Source organism: Hemiscyllium ocellatum, chromosome 1 (genome assembly GCF_020745735.1).
Source record: "Hemiscyllium ocellatum isolate sHemOce1 chromosome 1, sHemOce1.pat.X.cur, whole genome shotgun sequence".
Taxonomy (NCBI): Eukaryota; Metazoa; Chordata; class Chondrichthyes; order Orectolobiformes; family Hemiscylliidae; genus Hemiscyllium; species Hemiscyllium ocellatum.
The window spans coordinates 68,455,208-68,467,498 of record NC_083401.1 but is presented as its reverse complement, the minus strand read 5'-3'; the positions used below and the strand labels follow the sequence as shown (position 1 = coordinate 68,467,498).

The 12,291-nt window shown below is 40.0% G+C and overlaps 1 protein-coding gene across 1 annotated transcript in view; it reads left to right on the top strand.

The window, feature by feature from the left end:
• The window catches only part of stoml2 (stomatin (EPB72)-like 2), a 59,903-nt gene extending 51,871 nt beyond the window's left edge, over positions 1 to 8,032 (top strand). Inside the window, exons 8-10 of the mRNA XM_060829863.1 lie at positions 4,395 to 4,474; positions 4,585 to 4,713; positions 7,349 to 8,032. Of these exons, the coding sequence (XP_060685846.1) occupies positions 4,395 to 4,474; positions 4,585 to 4,713; positions 7,349 to 7,504 (365 nt within the window). The 3' untranslated portion in view covers positions 7,505 to 8,032. The remainder of the gene's footprint in view (positions 1 to 4,394; positions 4,475 to 4,584; positions 4,714 to 7,348) is intronic.
• Positions 8,033 to 12,291: the final 4,259 nt, after the last annotated feature.

The following is a 12,291-nucleotide window of genomic DNA, read 5'->3' as shown; positions in this document are numbered from 1 at the left end:
TAAGAGAGAGAGAATTCAAGTAGCTGAAAGGAATTCAAAGTGAAGTTCAATAGCTAAAAATAATTCTTAGAGCGAGAGAGAATGAATTCCGTTGGCTAAAAATAATTGAGTGATAAGCCATTGCCAGGAGTATATCTGAATAATTAGGCCACTGCACTAGCAATTTTCTCTCTTGAATAATATTTACTGAATTTGCCTTTGTGTGCACTGTTACCTTGATGTGTTGTGTGGGAATACTTTTTCTGACCTGTGTTTTCTGTGCTCCTGTAACATCCCCTGAAATCTTGAACCAAGACTTGATCTCTTTTATTACTCCAAAGAATCACATTCTGGCCAGTAGGAATTCTGATTTTAGTAGTGGGGATGAGGATAATGTTCCTTCGAGCTGCACTTGTACACAGCCATACAGAAATCCCCAGTATACCTGGCAGGAAACAAACAGTGTGCACACAAGCAAACTTCCTTCCAAAAGGCATGCATCTGCCCACATTCACAGGTGCATAGCTGTCTTAAAATGAACACAGTGCAACAAACGGGTTACACACAGCGAACTGAAATTGGTGGGAACCTCTAACCGAGTTGGATGGAGGATACATTCCTGTCTTAATTCAGATCTTATAGTGTCGTAGAACCAATCGTTCTTCAGTTATACCAGTGTTCCTGGGTCACTATATAGACCTTGAATTGGCCTCAGGATGATGCCTGAGATGTCATTGCTTGTTGCAGCAAATTTCTTTTAACAGGATGTGGGAATCTGACTTTCACCCAACTTGAAATCCATGAAGGGTAGGAAGGGGGACTTCATGGGAAAATGTAATTCTGAAGATGCTAAAGCATTGGTAATGATTTCAACATCAATGGAACTAAGCTAAGTTTGGCCATGGGCAATGCATCTGAGGTGAAAATAATTGGTCTAGATAATATTTACAGTGTAGGTTTTGAACCTTCGATCTATATCTTTTGGTTCTTGGGCAATCCTTAAACACAAATGTTTTACTGTCTCTTGTAGCCATGTATCAGTTGGCTCTGTGCATAAAAAAACTAAGAAATTTGAATGGGAAAGGGGCAAGAGTGGCCATTGCTGCAGGAATGAGGCTTGACAGATTAGTCCTCAGGGATGGGTGAACAGAATAGCTGACAGTCGGAGGCCAACAGTATCTGCAAGTAACAATATGATCAAACATGGTTGGGAATGGGTCATGCAGGGTGGAGGTGATTTTTCTTCAGTGGCCAGAAGCAGCCTACCTTCAAGAGGTAAGGACCAGGGGCGCAAGATGTATCAGGAAATAGATAGGGCATGTCAGAAAGGTCAGGTCATGGTGATCATGATGGACTTCAATATGCAAATGGATGGGTGAATTATGTTGCCGGCGGATCCAAAGAAAGAGAATTCATAAAATGCTTATGGGATGGCTTTTTGGAACAGCTTGTGATGGAGCCCACAAGGGAGCAGGCTATTCTGAACTTAATGCTATGTAATGAGCCAGACTTTATAAAAGATCTTAAAATCAGAGAACACTTAGGAAGCAGCGACCATAATATGGTAGAGTTCAGTCTGCAGTTAGAAAGAGAAAAGGTAAAATCGGATGTAATGGTGTTTCAGTTAAATAAAGGTAATTACAGAGGTATGAGAGAGGAACTGACAAAAATTGACTGGAAGCAGAGTCTAGCGGGGAAGACAGTAGAGCAACAATAGCAGGAGTTTCTGGGTGTAACGAAGGACACAGTGGTACACCCCGAAGATTACCTGGGGCGGGATAAGACAACCATGGCTGACGAAGGAACTCAGGAAATGTATCACAGAAAAAGAGAGAGCCTATAGAGTTTCTAAGAGCACTGGGAAATCAGAAGATTAGAAAGACTACAAAAAAAAACAGAGGATAATAAAGAGAGAAATAAGGAAGGAGAGTATCAAATATGAAGGCAAGCTAGCCAGTAATATTAGAAATGATAGTAAAAGTTTCTTGTAAAACATGAGAAACAAATGAGAGGCAAAAGTAGAGATTGGGCTGCTCCAAATTGATGCAGGAAGGCTAGTGCTGGGAGATAAGGAAATAGCTGAAGAACTTTGTGTCAGCCTTTACAGTGGAAAACATTAGTAATATCTCAACAATTAAGGAGAGTCAAGGGGCAGAGTTGAGTATGGTGGTCATTACAAAGGAGAAAGTACTTGAGAAGCTAAAAGGTCTAAAAATTGATAAATCTCCTGGCCCAGATGGGCTACATCCTCGAGTTCTGAGCGACGTGGCTAAAGAAATAGCAGAGGCGTTGGTTGTAATCTTTCAAAAATCACTGGAGTCAAGAAAAGTCCCAGATGATTGAAAAATTGCTATTGTAACTCCATTGTTCAAGAAAGGATCAAGACAAAAGATTGAAAATTATAGGTCAATTAAACTAACCTCAGATGTAGGTAAAATTCGAGAATCTGTCATTAAGGATGAGATTTCTAAATTCTTGGAAATGCAGAGTTGAATTAGAACAAGTCAGCATGGATTTAGTACGGGGAGGTTGTGCCTGACAAACCTGTTAGAATTCTTTGAAGAGGTAACAAGTAGGTTAGACCAAGAAAACCCAGTGAATGTTATCTATGTAGACTTCCAAAAGGCCTTTGATAAGGTGCCTCATGGGAGGCTGCTGAATAAGGTGAAGGCCCATGGTGCTCGAGGTGAGCTACTGGCATAGATTGACGATTGGCTGTCTGACAGAAGGCAAAGAGTTGGGATAAAAGATTCTTTTTCGGAATGGCAGCTGGTAACAAGTGGTGTCCCGTAGGGTTCAGTGTTGGGGCTGCAGCTGTTCACTTGATATATTAATGATCTGGATGAAGAGACTGGGGACATTCTGGTGAGGTTTGCCGATGATATGAAGTTAGGTGGACAGGCAGGTAGTTCTGAGAGGTGGAGAGGCTACAGAAAGATTTAGACCGTTTCGCAGAAGGGTCCAAGAAATAACTGATGAAATTCAATGTGAGCAAATATGAGGTTTTGCACTTTGGAAAAAAGAACACAGGCATGGACTATTTTCTAAACGGTGAGAAAATTCATGAAGCCAAAGTACAAAGGCATCTGGGAGTGCTAGTACAGGATTCTCTAAAGGTTGATTTGCAGGTTGAGTTTGTGGTTAAGAAAGCAAATGTAATGTTGTCATTTATTTCAAGAGGGTTGGAATGTAAAAGCAGTGACGTGCTACTGAGACTTTATAAAGCTCTAGTTAGGCCCCATTTAGAATACGGTGTCCAGTTTTGGGCCCCACACCTAAGGAAGGACATACCGACACTGGAGCATGTCCAGCAGAGGTTCACACAGGTGATCCTGGAGTGGTAGGCCTAACATACAATGAATGGCTGAGGATCCTGGGATTGTATTTATTAGAGTTTAGAAGGTTGAGGGGAGATCTAATTGAAACTTACAAGATAATTCATGACTTAGAAAGGGTGGGCGCTGGGAAGTTGTTTCCGTCAGGAGGGGATACTCGGGCAAATGGGCACAACCTTAGAATTAGAGGGGGTCAATTTAGAACAGAAATGAGGAGACAAAAGGGCCCGTCCAAGATCAGCAAGGTGGCTTTTGTGTGGAGTCGCGGAAAATGGGAGAGATACTAAATAAGTATTTTGCATCAGTATTTACTGTGGAAAAGGATATGGAAAATATAGACTGTTGGGAAATAGATGGTGACATCTTGCAAAATGTCCAGATTACAGAGGAGAAAGTGCTGGATGTCTTGAAACGGATAAAAGTCAATAAATCCCCAGGACCTGATCAGGTGTACCCGAGAACTCTATGGGAAGTTAGAGGGGTGATTGCTGGACCTCTTACTAAGATATTTGTAGCATTGATAGTCACAGGTGAGGTGCCAGACAACTGGAGGTTGGTAAATGTGGTGCCATTGTTTAAGAAGGGTGGCAAGGGCAAGCCAGGGAACTATAGACCGGTGAGCCTGACTTCAGGTGGGACTAGATTGGGTTGGGATATCTGGTTGGCATGGACGGGTTGGACCGAAGGATCTGTTTCCACTCTGTACATCTCTATAACTCAATGACATTTTTTCAGCCATAGAGTGGTGGGCCTGTGGAATTCATTGGCACAGAGCGCATTGGAGGCCGGGACATTAAATATCTTTAAGGCAGAGATTGATAAATTCTTAATCTCGCAAGGAATTAAGGGATACAGGGAGAGTGGAGTAAATGGCGTTGAAATGCCCATCAGCCATGATTGAATGGTGAAGTGGACTTGATGGGCCGAATGGCCTTACTTCCACTCCTATTTCTTCTGGTCTTATAGTCTTCTTATGGACTTGAAAATTGGAGCTGAATTGTTTGCTCCAACTATGTGGTGCTTCTGACTTCAATGTTTTATGCATGCCTTTCACTGTTTCATTTAACTAACTGTTCATAGGTGAAGCAAATGCAGTCATAGCAAAAGCAAAGGCAAAAGCAGAAGCCATTCAAATGCTCTCTGAAGTACTCAGTCAACAGGTATGGAAAAGTGAATCCACAGAGGTGAATTACATTAAAATATTTTACTTTTCAATGGAATGAATAAATAGTAAGAATGTGCACTTTCTTCCCTTTCCTGTGACTAACAGTGTGGAAGCCAAGCAGCCTCATTGAGTGTAGCTGAGCAGTATGTATCTGCCTTTAGCAACCTGGCCAAAGAATCCAATACCATTCTTCTTCCTGCAAATACAGGTGACATCAGTAGCATGGTGACACAGGTAAGGTCGATATTCAAAATTAAATACTTAGAACACAAATCGAACACCCTAGTATGGGTGAATTTCTGATTGCATATTAAATTTTACTATTTTATTCATAAAAATACTTGTATGGCATTGCACTGATATTGATTTTCTGTTTTGCAAATTTTATTTTCTAAGGAGTGACTAAGTCTTTTTATTTTGTGGCTTGGTTAGTTTGGATATGACTTCTTGCTCAAGTAAGTTTTGAGCATCTGTTGGTGAGGGTGATAACTTGGAGCTCTGTCTTATTTTGAATCAGAAAATTAATCAAATACTGCAATTTTTTAAAATAGAATTTTGGTAGCTGTTACAGATTTTAATTTAATAACCTCTGACTGGACATAAATTGCTTTTGTGTCTTTGAGATTTTTTTATGCTGTGCTCATCAAAGGGCAGATTTATGTGGACAACTTAATGAGTGTTCATTGACAATTCCTTGTAGATAATAGCAATACCTAATGTTGATTACTTGGTTGTCAGAAGGACATAAATTAATCACTCTGAATAGGCTGGGGCTATTTTCCCTGCGGCGTTGAAGGTTGAGGGGCAACCTAATAGAAGTTTATAAAGTCATTAGGGGTATGGATAGGGTAAATATACAAAGTCTTTTCCCCATGGTGGGGGAGTCCAAAACTAGAGGGCATAGGTTTAAGGTAAGAGGGGAAAAGTTTAAAAGGGACCTAAGGGGCAACTTTTTCACACAGAGACTGCCGCATGTATGGAATGAGCTGCCAGAGGAAGTGGTGAAGGCTGGTTCAGTTACAGTATTGAAAAGCATCTGGATGGGTACTTGAATAAGGAGGGTTTAGAGGGCTAAAGGCAGCAAAGGGGGACTAGATTTATTTAGGATATTGGATGGTATGGACCAATTAGATCAAAGGGTCTGTTTCCATGCTGTACAGTTCTATGACTCTGCGACACTGTGGTTCTAGACTTTCCCACAAAGGGAAACAATTAGGGAGGTAATGGCTTCGCTGGATAGGGACCTGTGTTCAAATCTAGCTATGGCAGATGGTGGAATTTGAATTCAGGAAAAATATGGAATTAAGATTCTGATGATGATCATAAATCCATTGTTAGTTGTCGGAAAACCTCATCTGGTTCGCTAATGTCCTTTAGAGGAGGAAACCAGGTCATCCTTACCTGGTCTGGCTTACATGAGCGTCCAGACCTACAACAATATGATTGACACTTAACAGCCATTTGGGACGGGCAAGAAATGCTGACCTGGAAACAGTGATGTCCCCATCCCATGAATGAGTTTAAAAAACTCTTCCTCATCTACCCTATCAAGTCCCCGAAGAATCTTGTACATTTTGATAAGGTCTCCTGTCATTTTTTTGAAACTATGAGTACTGACTGACCCTACTCAACCTATCTTCGTAAGATAGTCCTTTCAAATTCGGGAATTACTAGTGAATCTTCTCGGACTGCCTCCAAAGCCAATATATCTTTCCTGAGATGAGAGAACCAAAATTGTTCACTGTATTCCAGCTGTGATGTGACTCATCCCTTGTATAGTTGTAGCAATTTTTGTATTCCATTCCCTTTGAAATAAAGGCCAACATTCAATGTGCTTTCCTGATTCACTGCTGAATGTCTTTGCTAGTTTTTTTTTGTGATTTATACATAAGGGCTTGCTTACTGCACTGTTAGCTATCTGCAATCTTTATTCATTTAAATAATATTCAGTTCCTGTATTATTTCTGTATTCTGTGCAAAATCACACATTTTCCAGTAGCATAGTTATCATTCTTTACTTGTGATGCCAAAGGAGATGAACGCTGTTTTATTCTTGACACCACACCTGAACATAAACAAGTCAAGGGGACACACTGTTCAGTGAGGGTCACTAAAGAGCAAGCCGACCCTCTCCAATTTCATTGCGCAGAGAATATCGAAACCCGTTGCTACCCAAGACAGTTGCTAACACACCAATGCCGAATGTGAAATATTTTTATATCTTTGATTTAGAATTCACATTCTGAGCAATTGGAAGTTCTTGGAGTTCTTTTTTTAAAAAAGTAAATGACTTGCCACTATATTCTATATTCTTCTTAGTATAATTTGAAAATTTTTCCTGAAAAAATACATCCATGAACTCCAGATTGTTTGTTTTTTTTTCTCCCCTGCAGAAAGGTTCACTCCCACTCATCTGATTTATATCTGTTCGATAACTCTTTATATTTGGTTTCAAACTTGACAAGCTTCAGTGCTTTACTGTGCTTAACATTTTCTGCAGAAAGAGGAAGCCTTCGATAACAGTGGTTTTCTGTTAGCCATTATGTGAAGGAGGGCAGGATTAAAATGGGATGACAGGAATGCACTGATATGATGATTCGATCCATATTCAGAATTATGGGAGTGGGAAGACAGGGTGGTGTTATCCATTGCTAGGAGTATCTATTTTTCATTATTATTTTAATTTCATTAAAATTCTAGTGTTAATGATTGTATTAGCCAAGTGAATTACTCTATATCATTCCTATCTGAAAATTACTGAAGTTAATGCTAATGTGTTTTTTTCAATTGTTGTATGTTATCTGTGAAATCACTGTTTCTATTCCTGATTGTGTTGAACACTAAAATATCTTCATACTATGTGTCACAGGCCATGGGAATTTACCATACCCTGACTAATAAACCAGAAACAACAAAGGAAGAACTGACAATGGATGCATTTAATGCTGACCAATCACCGCCACTGGTTGGTGAAAATCAAACATTCCCTTCACAGAATGAAGTTCTGAAGTCAAAAATAATATGAAATTTTTACTGAATGACGCATGAAAAGCCCAGCTGCAGAATGTGCCAGATTCTGAGTGTTTTGAAATTTGCAATGAGAATGTGTCATGCTCATTGCACACTTTTATACTTTTGGATGAATTAATTTTGTTGGATGACTAGCTTATTTTCCACCTGTACAACTGCATCATGGTTATAAAAAAGGTATTTTTGAACTAGTGGGATCAGTAAGTTAAATTCTTTGAAAGAGAAAATAAATATTTAATTATTTCCTTTCCTTGTCCCAAAATGTTTCGTTATTTCAGTTTTTTTGGCTAAATAGGATCTAGTTCTCCTCTTGCTTGTTATTGGAAAAGCCTGAGTAGGCAAGTTATTCTGCTCGCAGGTTCACAAGAGCTGTAAACTTAAGCAACATACATCACCTCTGTGAAATGAGAAGTAAACTAGCGAAAGGCAAAGATTTAATGGAGGCTGCTGCATAGTAACCAATGTTGTAATTGGGTGGTATAATTATGACAAAATTATGCAATTAAAAGAAGAAGAAAAAATATCATTTTGGAATCTGTTCTTGTGTCTCCTGTTTTCAAAGGAAAGAAATGAATGACATTTCAGAAACAACACAAAACACAAAATTCATACAAACAATATTTCACAGTGGGTTTGATTTGTGCTGACAATGAGGTAATTTAAACCAGTCTGACTGTCCAAATTTTACAATGTATTTTTTACTCTAGAAATAGACTTGCTGTTAGGTGGTGCCACAGTGATATAACTGCCTTGATGCCTGTGAATCATGCCCTTGCATGTTTCGAGTTTCTGTTGTTTTGTTGGAAAATAACGTCCTTCTTCACTCAAAGGTTTGGACATCAAAGAAGCCTGCAAACTGACCTGTTCACTTTTGTGCCAGGAGAGTGAAGTGGAGGGATGATTTCTTTCTCTCTGTTAGGGAGAACTGGCTTACTATATTGTCTTTATTTGCTTCTTGTTGAAATGAGAAACTTTTATTGTTCTAGGTACAATATTATTTATTTATCATTTCAGATGTTTTCATAAGTCCAAAGATGTGCAGGTTAGGTGAATTGGCCATGCTAAATTGCCCGTAGTGCTAGGTGCATTAGTCAGGGGTAAATGTAGGGGAATGGGTCTGGGTGGGTTGCTTTTCGGAGGGTCAGTGTGGACTTGTTGGGCCGAAGGGACTGTTTCCACACTGTAGTGAATCTAATCTAATCATAAATTGTGTTTCAATATTCTTGATTGTGACATTCGGCAAATATAATGCAAATGAACATTTATGCAAACACAAATTAATACACTGTTACTGATATACACAAAAGCATAGTCCTTACTTTCATGCCAAGCCAAAGAATTTACCACTCGTTTATATTTGAGATACTGTCTAAATTTGTCCTGCCAAACTAACCTGCATTAACCAGTTAAGATTTATATTAGCATTTGCACCACTAATCTTCCATCAAATTCTGCACAAGCTATTGAGAATGAATTGAACATTTTTCTCACCAATTATCAAAGATACCAGACAAGAAACCTTTTGCATCTTAGTGGAATTTAAGCTTGAATATCAAGAATTAAAATAATTAGTGGAATGAGTTGATTGCAAACTAAATGACAGATTACAAGAAATTAAGTGTTACATCACCAGTAAATTATGGCTGGTCATGATTGGTGTCAGAGATTGATATAATTTGAGATTAGTATAGTCTAAACTCCTCAGATGGTTGACAAGCTAATATTAAAGAACCAACTTATTGAATTGAACAAAGTTAATGCACTTGTAGTCAACCATGTTTTCAGATGAATATAAGAAATTCCTTTCAGTTGAACTATTCCTGTAGTGTTTCTCTGAAATATCAAATTGAAAGAATATTTTTATAGAGTGGGTTTCACAACCTCAGGCTGCCAATGTGATTTTCAAACTATAAAATGCATTTAAAGTCAGCACTAAAAGGTAGGAAACACTACAATCAATTTGAGCACAGCAATGTGATGATAATGTCTTTTAAGATCATATCTTTTGTGATGCTCATTGTAGGATAAATATTCATTGGAATACCAAAGAAATCTTCTTTGGAATAGTGCTGTGGGATCTTTTATCCCTGTGAAAGAGCAGATAGGACTTTGGTTTATTGTCTTATCAGAAAAACAGCAGATCTTTGGGTGGCACAGTGGCTCAGTGGTTAACAGTGCTGCCTCACAGCACCAGGGATCCAAGTTTAATTCCAGCCTCAGGTGACTGGCTGTGTGGAGTTTGCACATTCTACCTATGTCTGTGTGGGTTTTCTCCAGGTGCTCCAGTTTCCTCCCACAGTCCAAAGATGTGCAGGTTAGGTAGATTGGCTATCCTAAATTGCCCATAGTATCTAGGGATGTGTAGGTTAGGTAAATTAGCCATGGAAAATGCAGGGTAACAGAGGTAAGGGTAGAGGGCTGAGTCTGGATGTGATGCTGTTTGGACAGTTGGTGTGGACATGCTGTGCTGAGTGGCCTGTTTCCGTACTAGGGATTCTATTCTATGATATCTGGCAATGCCACACTCCCTCAGTACTGCAAAGCCTCAAGTAGGATTCAAATGCACCACCTTCTGATCCAGAGGTGAGGGAACTACCAATTAAACCACCATTAACAAACTATAAAAGTGTTATACATTCCTCTAAGCTGCTCTTCTCCTGAGTAAATGTCTGCACTTGTAACTGAATCTTAAATAATCTCAGGAAAGCTTGCAAATTTAATTGGCAAACGTATATCTGTGGGGTCTAATGTTACACCTGAGATGGGAAGAGTACACTGTTGCTGTCCTCCCACTGTGTTATTTCAACATAAAATATTTTTTTAAATTATGTAAGCCCTAATAATCTGTTTTCTCGATATTAGATTTGAAATTGAAAGGTCAAAAAGATCTGAGAAACGGTAACCTGACCCAAAATGTTATCTCTGATTTTTCTCCACAGATGATAGTGATTAAACAGACACCGTCTCCAAATGACTGACCTCCCACCCTCTCTCTCCACACTTCCCCTGGAATTCTACAGAGGGCTGTACCCTAACCCCCCCCCCACCCCAAACACTTCCCAGGAATAATCTCTCCAACATTGTTCTGTGCAGGGCAAACAGGGAACATGTCAAAACTTTGCAGTAAAACATTGTGTGTCTGTGCATTATTTGGAGACCTATCTCACAAATGCTCAGCGGCAGCAGCAGCAGACTTGTTGACGTGCAGTCCGGATGCCCCTGAGAGGGGTTGGGGTGGAGGGGAGCTGTGTTGGGGGCAGGGGCTTGCGTACTTTGTGCTGGGGTGCAGGGGCGGTGTTGGACCGGCTTGGGGAGGGCAGTGTTGGGGGCGGGGTCTTACCGCAGTGCACAGCTGCAGTCTCCTGAATAGGGAGCAGACTTTAAAACTCTGAGCCCCAGAGGAAAGGCATTTAATCAATATTCCGAATAATTGAATATCCGAACGAAATACTGCCCGCCCATCATGTTCGGATAATCGAGTTTCCACTGTAAATAGAAAGCGGGCTACACCACCAGTGCTTCATCCGGAGGCTCACTGAAGATGTTACCTAATATGGTGATGAAACGTCTGAAAATGAACCTTCCAGCTCAGTGAGCAAACCTACATCCAAATATGATTGCCAAACCTTTCTCCTCAATCTGGGTAGTATTTATGCTCTGCATTTACCAAAGTCCTGCATGAGTATGCTATTGGGCATTCTTCTCCATTGGGTCACTATTTTAGTAAGGCTTTCAACAAGATCCTTCACAGTAGGCTCATTAGAGGATGAATGGGATTCAAGATGACTTGCCTGCATGGATTCAGAATTGACTCACCCATAAAAGGCAGAGGGTAGTTTCAGCTGGAGGTCCGTGACTTGTGGTTTTTCACTGGGTATTGGGACCACTTTTGTTTGTGATATAAATTGGATGAAAATGTAGATGTGAGGATTATTAATTTTGCAAATGATACAAAGATCGGTGAAGTTGTGGATAGTGTAGAAGTTGTCAAAGGGTACAGTGGGATATAAATCAGTTGCAGATATCTCCAGTTGAGATGGAGTTTAATTCATGGAAGTGTGAGTGACTGCACTTTGGGAAATCAAATGTTAAAGTAAAGTTAATGGCAGGACCCTGAACAGCATTGGTGTCCAGAGGGATCTTGGAGTTCAATGTCATATTTTCTTGAAAGTAGTGATGCAGGCAGATAGTTTGGTGAAGAAGGCGTATGGCACACTTGCCCTCATTGGTTGGGGAATTAAGTACAAGAGTCAGGATGTCATGTTACGGTTCTATAAGACTTTGGTTAGGTCACACATACAGTAAGGCATTCAATTCTGGTTGCTACATTACAGGAAGGATGTGGAGGCTTTGGACAGGGTGCAGAAGACGTTTACCAGGATGCTGCCTGGATTAAAGGGTATGAACTATAAGGAGAAGCTCGAAATTCTCAGGTTATTTTCTCTGGTGTGGCAAAGACTAAGTGGAGACTTGATAGAAGTTGACAAAATTATGAGATACATAGATAGGGTTGACAGTCAGAATCTTTTTTTCCCAGAGTTGAAATGTCTAAAGCTCGGTGGCATGCATTTCAGGTGTGAAGGGCAAGTCTTTTTACACAGAGACTGCTACGATTGTGGCATGTGGTGCCAGGAATGGTGGTGGAGGCAGATACAATAGGGGCATTTAACAGATTTTCAGGTCAACACATGAATGTGCAAGGAATGGAGGGATATGGACAAAGGGCAAGCAGAAGGGATTAGTTTAATTTGGATAAAGTTCGGCACAACATCATCGGCCGAG